Source organism: Xenia sp. Carnegie-2017, unplaced genomic scaffold, assembly GCF_021976095.1.
Source record: "Xenia sp. Carnegie-2017 unplaced genomic scaffold, XeniaSp_v1 HiC_scaffold_56, whole genome shotgun sequence".
Classification (NCBI taxonomy): Eukaryota; Metazoa; Cnidaria; class Anthozoa; order Malacalcyonacea; family Xeniidae; genus Xenia; species Xenia sp. Carnegie-2017.
In genome coordinates, this window is record NW_025813522.1 from 252,768 (window position 1) to 267,215 (window position 14,448).

Below are 14,448 nucleotides of genomic sequence, written 5' to 3' on the forward strand. Positions count from 1 at the left end.
ACCTGGGGTGACCAGTATTACGTTGGATTAAATGGCGTCGAGATATTCAATAGCTCTGGTATACCTGTTCAGATATCATCAGTTAGTATTAAAGTCGTTTATCCCTTGATGTCGTTGTTTATCCTATAGTATCTATAGTATCATCGTTTATCCCATGATACGTATGTTTTATCATTATTTATCCCTGTGATATCTTTTGTATCATTATTTATCCCCGTGATATCTTTTGTATCATTATTTATCCCCGTGATATCTTTTGTATCATTATTTATCCCCGTGATATCTTTTGTATCATTATTTATCCCCGTGATATCTTTTGTATCATCATTTATCCCCATGATATCTTTTATCCTCGTGTATCCTGTGATATCTTTTGTATCAACGTTTGTCCCATGGTATCTTTTCAAGATCACAGCCAAACCATGTGATATCAAGGTTCTTCAAGAATACAACACAGACCCAAGGGTTGTATCAAATCTTATTGATGGAGTTTATTTCACAAGGTAATAATTTCAACTTAATCTTATCCACATTATTTGCCACGGACACTGGAGCGGTCAGCAATAGTCGATACGCCTTGCACACTGTTGGAAAGACGTTTTTGTGTTTGAAAGCAAATAACGCAACGTCTTGAAGGGATTTAGGTTCTGATTTAAGTTGTGATGACACAATATTATTGAAAGTTTCCAACTCCAACAGCAGTATTTCTGCATCAACATCTTTTACCGCCTGTGGAAAAAGACTACAAATTTCATTGACTGTTTCAGCCATCGGCCTTTCTAGCGGCAGCTGTAAGCTCTCCAAGAGGTTTTATTTTGTCGATGCAATCTTTAATGTTATCGGTATACTCGGTGATAAGTGAGTCTAGAACCAAGTACATTTCCTTTCGGTAGAAATCTTTAAATGATATTTCTGTTGTTATTTCGGAATACTCGCCAATTCGTTTGGGTGGCTTTCTTGATCGATGATGACGAGTGTATTCTGCCATTACGTCTATTCCTACTTTGGTTCCAAATGCAACCATTGCCTCTATCTTCGAGTCTAATCCGTTCTCGTCACTTCGAATTTGTCTAAGGTTTTTTACTGTAGCATCAATCAGGTTAAGTGCATCTACTATATTTAGCTCCTCCTGCAGTTGTTTGGTTAGGATTTTGGTTTTGTCATTATGATTCGCATGAACATAAGAGCAAAAGAAAGTCGAAACTAAAAATTTCTTTTTTATTCCATCGCCTTTAGCTTTTACTTTTGATTCTACATCTCGAGCATTGATAACTTTCACAATAGCATTTGGTATTACCTCATAACTTCTCCAGACAGCATCAATGGACTCAGAATTATAAACCCATCTCGTCTTTGAGAAGTTTCGAAACTTTAAATTGTTTTCAACATCTTTGCAACTTTCTTCTATAATTTTATTTCTTTTTGTGCTTTTGATAAAAAACACATATACGTCTTCTAGAGCGTCGTACATTGATGTAATTATTGAGCTATGTTTGCAACAATGCTCGTTGAATGTATTAGACCGATGTCCCTGGCACGGGATGTAAGGCACTTGTCGTTTTAAAATTTCTTGCGACACTTTTTGAGCACCATTTAGTCGTCCAGACATTGATGTTTTGAAATCGTATGTTTGAAATGCAAGCATATCTATATCGATTTCATTTTCCATTAAAGATTTTATGACATCTTTAGCCGTTCCAGCACCAGTTTTATCAAGGGTCTCTTTCATTTCAACCAGTCTCTCGCATGGGATGCCCATTTGGTTGACATATCTTACAGCAACGATAAGCTTGTCTTGATTCGATATATCAGGTGTAGTGTCTGCAGACACAGAAAATACACCGGCTGACTTAATTTCAGCACGAATTTCATCCTCACAGGTTGAGCCAGCAAATGAAGCATCTCATTTTGTGCCTCTGAGCTTGTATATGTTGTACTGTATGGCTTGAGGTGCTGATCGTCCAGCCACAGCTTGAGAACAGGACAATGTCTTGAGAGAAGATTTACAATCTGAATGAAATTTCCGTCCTTGTCATCGCCTCCTCCTCTGAACGCCAATGACTGCCTTGCCAGAGTGCGAGCCACATCAAGTAGAATCAACATAATTTCCTTGTTCTTTTCATCATCACATCAAAATGGGCAGATGTTATTGAGAAAGGAGCAAAGTCAGCCAGAGCAGCTTGATGGGACTTGCTACTGAAGTGTTTATGAAGTTTTCCTTTCTTGTTTGCACCAACACTCCTCATTTTCTTCCATGATCGTACACCATTTATCCATGCTGGATCACTTTTTCTCGTCCTGGTCCACTTGGAAATAACGAGCATACAAAGGAGCATACAAGGGAGCCTACAAGGCCATGTAAGTAATCGAATTGATCAGGTGACATCCTAAAATAGTGGAAATAACCTTCGTTGTCTCCATCTCGTAATTCCTTCACTAAAGTGAAAATTCGCTATGTTGAGATCTCTTTGGAATATCGGCCTGATCCAAAACGTTTGCGGCATTTTTCACGCTGTCTTCTTCGACTTCGCAAATAGAGTAAAAGAATTGTTTGCTTTCTAGTCAAAGGACTCATTCTTCACTCCTTAAGCGTCCGCCATTTTTTTTCTTAGCTCGCTGAAAAACAGTTATCAAACAACGAGTACTCGAAACAGACACGAACAATTGCCAGTTCTCGCAGCGAGCTGCGAGTTGATTCGTGCGATAGGTGGAAATGAGGCTTTAGCTAATATATGAATCAAAACAGCGATAGCGACTTATAGCGACAGCGATAGCTTTATTTTGGAACAGCGACTGTTTTCTTCCAGTCTTTACTCCATTGCTCGACACCAAAATCCATTGGTGTACCAGTGGATTTTGGTGTAGAGCAATAGAGTGAAGACCAAACGTTCAAAAGCGTTTGGTCTTCTTGCGTTAGGTCTTCTTGCGTCTTCTTGCGTCTTCTTGCGAAATGAGGCTAACAGCCTCATTTCCACCTATCGCACGAATCAACTCGCAGCTCGCTGCGAGAACTCGCAGACTCGCAACTAGTATTTTTTATGACCTAGCAGATAGTTCAGATTTTTCAACTATTTTTTTCTCACAGCTATGTCAAATAAAAATTCACCAATGAAAGAAAGGCTACTGATCACGTGGCATCGTTTTAGGCATTAGTTTATTATATTATTGTTAAATAATATTAATTTATTGCCTTATTTGTTGTCCGTTGTCCGAATCATAAAAATACGTGCTCAGAAAGTAAGACTCATCTAACTTTTTAAAACTTGAGCATGAAACGACTTTTAATATGAATTGACTTTATTTGTTTTAAAAGAGTATATTTATTTGTAATAATATATAATTTTAATGTTATATCATTTGCTGAGTGATGATAGTTCAAATGAAGAGGTAGACGTTAAGATTAAATCATGTAATACTTATTTCATTGGTCTTTTGATTGTTCAGAATAAAAATACGAATCTTTTTTAATACGAATCTTTCAATTGTCATTTATCCATCTGTTAAAAGCTGATTTTTGTATTTAATTTACTGGATGTGTCTTTTTTACAATGTCTTTATACGTTTAGGCTGCACAAAGTGAAAAGTCATCAAACTGTGATTCAGATAACCAAGAAGAGAGTTCTTATCAAATTTAATATCCAAAAAATGATGGGACCAGTAGGTTACCCAGAAATTATTTACAGAAGTAGTATTAAAGATTTACACGGTAAGTCAATTGCTATTATCAACCAGTCAGTATGTCTATAGCTCCTTTAAGTCAATGCTCAGCTTCAGATATAAGAGGGGAAATAAATGGATCACTTGTGCAGGACAGTTAAGAGTTCTATCACAACTTTTTCATCAGTGTGAGAATATTCTTAATGAAGCGATAATAGATAATGATAGACACGTAAACGCGAAGCGCTTTTCATAAAAAGTGAAGCACATAGCAAAAAAAAAATACAAGATTTGTCTGTGAAACTTGTAAAAAATTGTTCAATTGTCATCAACAAAGCACAGCGAGATGAAATTGAAATTAGTGCCTAGTTTTAGAAGAAAGCACTAAAATTACTTCTCGTGATCCAAGCGAAAAGCCACGAGATATGAATGACGATCAAAGAACGTTTCTCATGCAACAAGGACCCTGTCAACCTAGATTGAAGTCTTTACCTGTAAATGAAACAAAAGCCAAAAATAGACCTAACAAATTTAATGCATCCTGGTACGACTCTTTCCCTCATCTTGAGTACAGTCAGAAGGAAAGAGCGATAAAAGTCGTGATGTCATTTGTTCAGAACAACGATTAGCGTTGACACTTCGCTATTTAGCATCAGGAGACAGCCCACGAAGTTTGTCTTTCAGTTATAGAATAGGAGTGACAACTGTACACAGAATTATTTCGAATACCTGTTTGGCAATTTGGAATGCTCTTTTGTCAAAAAGGATATTTGAAAGCTCCCAGTTCACCGTATGAGTGGTTAAAAATAGCTGATGAATTCAAAAGAATCTGGAACTTCCCTAATTGTTGTGGGGCCATTGATGGCAAGCACATAAAAATACAAGCACCAGCAGGATCAGGAGTTTGTACTATAATTATAAACACTGGCATAGCATTGTTCTCATGGCTATTGCTGCAGCAGACTATTCATTCATATTAGTTGACATTGGCGATAATGGTCGTCATAGTGATGGAGGTGTGTGATGAAGCATTTCCATTGATGAAAAATCTGATGCGTCCCTGCCCTGGCAAATTTCTACCACAACATGATCAAATTTTCAACTATCGCCTTCCAGGGCCAGAAGAGTTGTTGAAAATGCATTTGGCATTGCTGCCTCAAGATTTCGAATATTGAGAAGGGAAATTATTGCCAAACCTATGAAAGTTGAGAGGATTACCATGGCTGTAGTTGCACTTCATAATTTCCTGATAAAGTCGGAGGCAAAACAACCAGCATGTTCTAGACATTATTTACCCCATGGTTTTGTGGACAGTGAGGACAGGTATGATTAGATTCCTTAATTTTTTTCAAGAATACCATAATTCAAAAATTTTAATGAATCAATTTTGATGAACTCAAACTGATGTGAAATTTTCTTGACTTCTTAGACAAATTTGAGAAGAGATTTCATTTGCAAGAGAATTATTATCTTTATCCCCTTATTTTAGAAATGGAAAAATTTTATTGGGCTCATGGAGAGCCTCTGTGGAGAATGCACAAGGCTTAAAGTCAATTGGGAGACAAGGCTCAAATTTTTATAAGAAAGATGCCTCGGAAGTACGAGATCAATTTAAAGAGTATTTCATAAAACCAGAGGGTGAAGTTCCATGGCAGCAAAATCATATATCTTTTAATGGGAACCTTGAATGACTATGATTTATTCTTTCAACATTCTTTTCCTTATTGCATGGGTATTTTTCATTCTTACAAGTTTAACTATTGCTAATGTAAACTCAGTTTTTTTTTTTAAGGCAAGTGACATTTTAAGTAAATTTTATTAAATTAGATGTAGTTTATGTTAATATAGTTTGGAAAAAAACCTTGTCTTGTTTCTTAAAACCAAAGCTGAAAGCAAATATATAGAATATAACATGTACAAACAGTAAAACAGCTCTCTTTACAATTACATAATCATTTACAAAGAAATTCAACTTTATAACAATGTTTTAAGACAGTTTATGATATAGTTGATTTATTCTTTGTCTTTTTGGTCAAGGACTTGTGAAAAATTTGTCAAACTGGATTCCACTTGTGCTATCTTCATTTTGGCTAATGATTTGTGATAATTATCAAACTTGCTTAATGTGACTCCAACATATTTACTATATGCCATACAATCATCCTCTACTGAATTGCTTTGGTTTCCACAGGCATTGCCATTCTTTTCATCTGCTTTCAAAATTTTAATATTTCTAGGTCAATTTTTCGATCCACAGAAGTTTTTCTTTTATGGGGAGTGCTTCAATTTTTTCTTCCAACTGGACTTAACTCCAACCCTCTCTTGTTTTCTCTGTAATTGAGTTGATGTTAGTGCTCCAATGCTGTGTTTCTCAATTTCATTTGAATCACTCGTAACAATATCTTCCTCATCAATTTCATGAAGTTTTTCACTGCTTTGGTTGCAACTGAGGTTGCTTGAAGTGGCTCTGTGCAATATGGTTTCCTGATGAAATCTATGCTTCTAAACCATTTCCATCTTATTTCTTTTCCTGTTCCAGAACGTGAAGGTAAATTCTGATTTCTTACATTTTCTGAAAAAGTATCTCTTAATCCTTTCCATTTCGCTTGACATCATGGAACTTTGAAGACAAAATAGAAAAATAATTAAAAATTATACTGTTCTTTAGCAATTCTATAGCATTTTTTAGTGTTTTCGGACTGACCTGGTAGTTCAACTTCGTTTGCCACACATTGCCATGCATTTTCTTTTTGTGTTTTGCCTCTGTATCCACGGCTTTTAACCATGTACAAAACGTGAAATTTTCTTACTGTTTCGATTAAAAGTTCGATCTTTTTATCGCTCCATCTTTCGTTTCGTTGTGTATCCGACATTTGTAGTTTGTTTTTTGAAAAAAAATGGGGAAAATAACAATATCCTAAAAACGATGCCACGTGATCAGTAGCCTTTCTTTCATTGGTGAATTTTTATTTGACATAGCTGCGAGAAAAAAATAGTTGAAAAATCTGAACTATCTGCTAGGTCAGAAAAAATACTAGTTGCGAGTTTGCGAGTTCTCGCAGCGAGCTGCGAGTTGATTCGTGCGATAGGTGGAAATGAGGCTTAAGCAATATATGAATCCCCTCAAGACAGTAAAAACTGTATTGAGGGGATTCATATATTTGCTTTAGCTAATGTTCTTCGAAGACCTATTCTTGTATTATGTCACCATTCTCATCATGGTGACTGTGATGTCCAAATTGCTGGTGTAGACCTTGGTGGCATATACTTACCACTGTTGGCTGACTCCGTAGATTGTATCAAAATTCCTCTTCCGATTGGCTATCACCATGGACACTTTACAGAACTTGTGATGGCAGAAAATAATGAAGGAGTACCATTAATGAAATATGATGGTGAGCCTATGAAAGTCCGTTGTTTGTTACCGGAGGAAAGCAATTACTCAGATCGATTACTACGTGAATATTTAAACTGTTTAAAGTTAGATTACACTGATGAAAATGGGTGTAAAATGGAAATACTTGTAGCGAAAATGCAAGCCTGTGATACTTAAATAGCCTTGTGGAAAGCCTTGCATGGACGCTGTTCCAACGTGGGCTTCCAAGGTGTAATGTGAATAATAAAGCACTTTTATTTAAGAAAGGCTCTCTTATATACACGAGCTTATAAAACTAATAAACGTTTATAAGCTCAATAAACCTTTTATGTTTCTTTGAACTTTAGTCAGTGATGAAAAACGTCGTCTTTCGTTATCTGATGTCATCGACTATAAGCGTTTATTAAACGTTTGAGCTTATAAAGGATGTTTGTACTAAATAGCGTTTTTGAAGAAAGTCAATGCAGTCGACTTATTAGATGAAAAACTATGCAAAATGAAAAATTCACATGGACTTCGCTGTGCGCATGCCTTATTATGTTGTTACACCAAAGAAAATGATAATTACGTTGCATATAACATACTCTTACATAGCCTTCTCTACCATGCTTTTCCTTCAGGTTTCCAATGCCAATGACATCCACCATATCATCACGATGTTCTGTGTCCAAAGAACTGTTTTTCATCCGTTCATCAGCTACCTAAAATATTCGGTTACGCATAACTATTCACTTTAATTAAACAAGTAACAGCGTTGCAAGTAATTTTTAACTATAGCGATTAACTAGAAACTGTACTAGAAAGAACAAAAAGTCGAGAAATTGGGGATAAAATACCCGGATCGCCACCCAAAAAATATCAGCCCGCAAGCCCATGACTTATCGTGAATTTTAAAAGCAGTTACTCGAGTCACTAGAAGTACCTCGTTCTCATAAAAGCGATAACAACGAAAACTACTATCTCCAAGAAATCCATTCCCAGTCCAAGGTCCAGTAGTTTCCATTATCGTTTTAATGCAATGTTTAGCCTTTCAACTGTTGCTTGTGTTTTCTTCCAAACTATCTGTGAGCTTTTTCAAAAAGTTCCGGAAAATATATATTTTATATGTTGTATAGAATATAAACTGCTTTGTATATCATTTATATTCATTCTACAACGAAGGTAACTAAAACTCGATTGTGATTGACTATGAGAATACACATAATTCTCAATGTCTTGCCGTCAGCAAAAGATGTATGTAAGTGACGTAATTTTTTATGTGACAACTGCAAACACAAAAACTTAAATGGCGGAATCTTCCTAGACATTTGCCAAGGTTTACCGACAGATTTCGCTGAAATTTTTAAGGTTAAGGACGCAAAAACCCGAAAACAGCAACACGATCAGGAGTGTTTTTAACGATTTTTACGGGCGAGAACACAAAAGAAAACCATTAAAACCTCGTGAATAAATAGACAACCACGTCTAACTCATTACTTCTTTGCGGATGTAGATCGTCCAGAGTCCTGAGAAGGACTATTGGTGTTGATGTTGACTGACGTTTTGAAAACCTTAGCGGTAGTCATCTTCAGAATCAAGTCACTTACACGATACAAATACAGAAACGCTTTATATGGATAACATTTATCAAATTCGTGATATCGTGTTACATCGTGGCGAATTTTCTTACCTGCTTTCGCGATTGACAGAGGCTAAACTAGAACGTTAAATGAGGGGTAAATATTCTTATAGTCAGTTTCGCCCGACAGATTTCTTTTGAAATTCAATTTATTTTCATCAGTAGGGCACAACGGAATATATGAATGTGAACACCCCCACACACAATTAACGTTCTAGTTACGCCTTTGGCGATCGCTGCAGATCTGCGACAATGCAACTAAAAGTGTTTAAGCCTGGCTCTCACTGGTGACATAAGGATAAGAATAAATGTGCCCTCACTTTCAAACTGCAATAAGCACAATTATCAATAAAAATAAAAGAACAAAGAGTTTTGACAATCTTGTGCGTATGCAGCATGAATAAAACATCGCACAGAATAGAGAAAATCTAAACGTACAATTTACTAACCTCTTCTTTCGCCTCAAGCTTTCTACTCAAGTTTTAAATAAGTTTCTTGTGCACTTCCAACATTTCCGTTTCTGCTTCAAGACTTCAGCATTATTATCTCATTTTCAAGTCCTGGAGATTTTCTGTGCTTCAATGAAAGAAACGCCCTTCAAATAGCCATTTTTCGCCCAGAGTCCTGAGAAGGACTATTGGTCGATGTGATCACGTTTTCAAAACCTTAGCTAGTCATCTTCAGTCATGTCACTTACACGATCCAAATACAGAAACGCTTTATATGGATAACATTTATCAAATTCGTGATTTCGTGTTACATCGTGGCGAATTTTGTGCTTATTGACAGCTAGAACGTTAAATGAGGGTAAATATCTTATAGTCAGTCGCAGAATGATTTCTTTTGAAATTCAATTTAATTGCATTGTAGGGCACAACGGAATATGAATGTGAACACCACACACAATTAACGTTCTAGTTGCCCTGGCGATGCTGAATCTGCGACAATGCGACTAAAAGTGTTTAAGCCTGGCCTCACTGGTGACATAAGATAAGCATAAATTGTCCTCACTTAAACTCAATAAACCTATCAATAAATAAGAAAAAAGGTTTTGACAATTCGTGTACGTGTAGCATGAATAAACATCCACAGAATGAGAAAATCTAACGTACAATTTACTAATTGAAGATTTCTACCAAGTTTTCAAAAGTCTGTCACTCAACACCTGACTCAGGACTATGGATATCTCATTCAAGTAATGAGATTTTTCTGGTTGTCGAGTTCTTCGCGAACGTTTAATGGTTTTCGATGAAGTTAAATCGCCATTACACTTAACTCCGATGATCTTCGAAAACTTGCTTCAATTCAGCTCATCGAGTTCTCCATGTCGCAGCGACCTTTTTGTGATTTGACCTAGTCGTTTAATTTTCGACTAGGCGAGATCACAACCCTTAAAGGTCGCTGCGACATGGATACAGAACGAATTGAAGCAAGTTTTGAAACAAGAAGCACATCGACCAGTTAGAGGCGTGTAATGGCGATCTAAGGACACAAAGAAAGCGTTTGAAGGGCGTTCGCGAAGAACTCGAGGAAGCACAGAAAAATCTCAGGGACTTGAAAATGAGAGTCCAAGTCCTGAGAAGGAGAAAAGGAAATGTTGGAAGTGCACAAGAAACTCATTCACACGATAAAATACAGAAAGCTTGATGGATAACATTTATCACGTTAGATTTTTCTATTCTGTGCGATGTTTTATTCATGCTGCATAACAAGATTGTCAAAACTCTTTTCTTGTTATTTTTATTGATAATTGTCTTATTGCAGTTTGAAAGTGAGGACACAATGGAATATTATGTCAATGTGAACAGGCTTAAACACTTTTAGTCGCATTGTCGCAGATCTGCAGCGATCGCCAGATCGTAACTAGAACTAAAAGTGTTTGCCGTGGCCCTCACTGGTGAAATTGATAAATAAAGTGTTCTCACCGAAACTGCAATAAAATATTTAACCTTTAAAGGTCGAGATCACAACCCTTAAAGGTCGCTGCGACATGATGTAACAACCATGACTGAATTGAAGCAAGTTTTGATAGCAAGAAGATCACATCGTATCGTTAGAGGCGTGTTCTGGTGATCCGCTAAGGTTTTCAAATCAACATCGAAAAGCGTTTGAAGGGCGTTCGCGAAAAACCCTCGGGCACAGAAAATCTCAGGGACTTGAAAATGAGATAGCTTTTCTATGCTGAAGTCTTGAAGGAGAAAAGGAAATGTTGGAAGTGCACAAGAAACTTATTCAAAACTTGAGTAGAAAGCTTGAGGCGAAAGAAGAGGTTAGTAAATTGTACGTTTAGATTTTTCTATTCTGTGCGATGTTTTATTCATGCTGCATACGCACAAGATTGTCAAAACTCTTTGTTCTTGTTATTTTTATTGATAATTGTGCTTATTGCAGTTTGAAAGTGAGGACACATTTATGCTTATCCTTATGTCACCAGTGAGGGCCAGGCTTAAACACTTTTAGTTGCATTGTCGCAGATCTGCAGCGATCGCCAGAGGCGTAGCTAGAACGTTAATTGTGTGTAGGTGTGTTCACATTCATATATTCCGTTGTGCCCTACTGATGAAATTAAATTGAATTTCAAAAGAAATCTGTCGGGCGAAACTGACTATAAGAATATTTACCCCTCATTTAACGTTCTAGTTAAGCCTCTGTCAATCGCGAAAGCAGGTAAGAAAATTCGCCACGATGTAACACGATATCACGAATTTGATAAATGTTATCCATATAAAGCGTTTCTGTATTTGTATCGTGTAAGTGACTTGATTCTGAAGATGACTACCGCTAAGGTTTTCAAAACGTCAGTCAACATCAACACCAATAGTCCTCTCAGGACTCTGGGCGAAAAAATGGCTATTTCATTCTCATTTCTATTTCATTGAATGGCTTTTATATGAATGGCTTTCTATTTTGAGGAAGTCTTGAAGGAGAAAAAGGAAATGTTGGAAGTGCACAAGAAACTTATTCAAAACTTGAGTAGAAAGCTTGAGGCGAAAGAAGAGGTTAGTAAATTGTACGTTAAGATTTTCTCTATTCTGTGCGATGTTTTATTCATGCTACATACGCACAAGATTGTCGAAACTCTTTTTTCTTGTTATTTTTATTGATAATTGTGTTTATTGCAGTTTGAAAGTGAGGACACATTTATGCTTATCCTTATGTCACCAGTGAGGGCCAGGCTTAAACACTTTTAGTTGCATTGTCGCAGATCTGCAGCGATCGCCAGAGGCGTAACTAGAACGTTAATTGTGTGTGGGGGTGTTGACATTCATATATTCCGTTGTGCCCTACTGATGAAATTAAATTGAATTTCAAAAGAAATCATTCGAGCGAAACTGACTATAAGAATATTTACCCCTCATTTAACGTTCTAGTTAAGCCTCTGTCAATCGCGAAAGCAGGTAAGAAAATTCGCCACGATGTAACACGAAATCACGAATTTGATAAATGTTATCCATATAAAGCGTTTCTGTATTTGTATCGTGTAAGTGACTTGATTCTGAAGATGACTACCGCTAAGGTTTTCAAAACGTCAGTCAACATCAACACCAATAGTCCTTCTCAGGACTCTGGACGATCTACATCCGCAAAGAAGTAATGAGTTAGACGTGGTTGTCTATTTATTCACGAGGTTTTGATGGTTTTCTTTTGTGTTCTCGCCCGTAAAAATCGTTAAAAACACTCCTGATCGTGTTAATAAATTTTTTATTTCAATGTTAGCTCATCGAGAGCTCTTTGTCAAAGAATTCAAGATTTGCTTCCTCTGGAAGCTGTTGTTGTTGAAAACATGACCATGTCGTTTAATTTTCGACTAGGCGAGATCACAACCCTTAAAGGTCGCTGCGACATGGATACTGTAACCATGACTGAATTGAAGCAAGTTTTGAAGCAGCAAGAAGATCACACCGGCCAGTTAGAGGCGTGTAATGGCTATCTAAGGCTTGGCCGCGATCATGTCGAAAAGCGTTTGAGGGCGTTCGCGAAGAACTCGAGGAAGCACAGAAAAATCTCCAGGGACTTGAAAATGAGATAGCTCATACTGCTGAAGTCTTGAAGCACAAAACGGAAATGTTGGAAGTGCACAAGAAACTTATTCAAAACTTGAGTAGTAATAATAGCAATAGTTAATAATAACAATAACAATAACAATTGGTTACTTCAAGTATTGATATTCAGGCATAAATCAATAAAGATACCAATAAAATTCGCAATAAATAAATACTATTTGCTAAACATGAAAAAAAAACATTCATGTCGAAATTGTTTTAGTTATTTAACTATTTAACATAAAAAGACACCGTTGTGTCACAAATACTTCAATACTAAGCTATTTGATAAGTCGTTTTGCTATTTATTCGTACAAAGATGAACAGGAAATTCGACAAGAATATTGTGATATTTGGGATTCATGTCAGCCATCTGTTGCATCTGCGCTCAGCTATAAATGTTACGCGGATAACAGTCGAAGTGGATTATACACAATATCATGTATTAATAAATTGAAATATCAATCATTTTTTGTATTATAACCAGTGGCGTAGCTAGGAAAAATAGTCATTCCCGCCAATCCATCTCGCGCCTCCGGCGCGACCCCACTAGGGGGGTCCGGGGGCATGCTCCCCCGGAAAATTTTGAAATCCAGAGCTTTGGAAACAGCATTTCCTGCGATTTCGAGGGCGAATTATTTGTTGTAAAATAATTTATAAAAACCCATTTTTGTTAGCTGCATTCTTAATGTGGCAATCGTTGAAACTGCAACTAGTTAAAAAGGTACTAAAGGTGGCTCAGAGAAACGTTACGCAGGAGACAATTGTCCTCTAAAACATAATTTACTCATCACTGCCCTGCATAAACAGAAGAAATTTGTATTAGCACAAAAATAATATAGTATACGACACTTCTACAGTGCATAGAGAGAGATTTTCTTAGCATTCTAATTGTTAGTTTAAACTTGTTTAGATTGGGGCAAGTACAGGGATGGCTTTATTCTTTAAAGTTATGCTTAATTTTCTCAATGAAGTACCATGTGTTATACGAACAAATATCAAAACACATACTATACTCATCATTTATAAAGAAAGGCCAGCCTGCTGGGTTTTTCTACAAATTTTTCAACCACCTCGTCATGCAACACCTCTGATTCCTCTTTCTTTTCAATGATATCTTTGTGAATAGATATTCTACACAAAGAGCTAAGCCGACCTTGACCCATTCTATTTCTTAAATAGCTTTTTACCCTTTTTAAGCAAGAAAACGACCTCTCTACTGAAGCACTTGCCACTGCCAACACACCATTCAATTTTAACAAATTTACCACTTGACCTAAACTCGACTGGAGATTAAATTTGAAGATGTATTTAAGAACCTCATTACTGCACTCTTTGTGAAAGCCCTTGTCGTTGTAAATGAAGGAAAGTTGACTCTCCAAAGTTTGGATGTCAAAAGAGGACTATACTTATCTTTGAGAAGATTGATCTTCTCCTGTGGAACTATGCCCTTCCATGTAGTAAATAGTTTAGGATTTACAAGGTCTAAAACTCGAACTGATTAATATCTTGAAATCGTTCATAACATGCCTTTAATGGAATCAATAATCTCAAAATAAAGCTGTTTGTAATTGTATCTACTATCTGCTCTGGTTGCTGGTGGGCCTACTTTTCTAGTGCAGTTTGGTAAAACTCGGTGAAAGCTTGATCTGTGCGAAGTGACACAATAAACTGCTTGAAATTGTCAATCTTGCTTATGCCATAGTTAAAATGGGTTTCCCTATTTTGAAGAATGGAATACAAAATTGTGGACT

The 14,448-nt window shown here is 36.5% G+C and overlaps 1 protein-coding gene and 1 long non-coding RNA gene across 4 annotated transcripts; both read left to right on the top strand.

Annotated features, from left to right (window-relative positions):
• Positions 1-4: 4 nt before the first annotated feature.
• Positions 5-5,586, top strand: LOC124456571. Of its 2 annotated transcripts, XM_047006990.1 has the most exons (5): positions 5-58; positions 409-503; positions 3,567-3,706; positions 4,774-4,980; positions 5,147-5,586. In XM_047006990.1, the coding sequence occupies exons 1-4, from the start codon at positions 32-34 to the stop codon at positions 4,830-4,832; spliced, it is 321 nt and encodes a 106-aa protein (XP_046862946.1). In that variant the 5' UTR covers positions 5-31; the 3' UTR covers positions 4,833-4,980; positions 5,147-5,586. The 2 variants fall into 2 exon arrangements, with proteins under 2 accessions (XP_046862946.1, XP_046862945.1); XM_047006989.1 differs by lacking the exons at positions 5-58; positions 409-503; positions 3,567-3,706 and having other exon boundaries at positions 4,836-4,980.
• Positions 5,587-10,858: 5,272 nt separating this feature from the next.
• Positions 10,859-12,894, top strand: LOC124456575. 2 transcript variants are annotated; one of them, XR_006952337.1, is made up of 4 exons: positions 10,859-10,920; positions 11,568-11,654; positions 12,419-12,420; positions 12,464-12,894. It is a non-coding gene; the product is annotated as an uncharacterized LOC124456575 (long non-coding RNA). The 2 variants fall into 2 exon arrangements; XR_006952336.1 differs by lacking the exon at positions 12,419-12,420 and having other exon boundaries at positions 11,568-11,650.
• The last annotated feature ends 1,554 nt before the right edge of the window (positions 12,895-14,448 follow it).

Excerpts from the sequence above, each read along its gene's own strand:
- LOC124456571 (XM_047006989.1), top strand. The coding sequence starts at position 4,856 with ATGAAAGTTGAGAGGATTACCATGGCTGTAGTTGCACTTCATAATTTC. Across the intron at positions 4,981-5,146 it reads TTTGTGGACAGTGAGGACAG|AAATGGAAAAATTTTATTGG; the intron begins GTATGATTAGAT and ends CCCTTATTTTAG.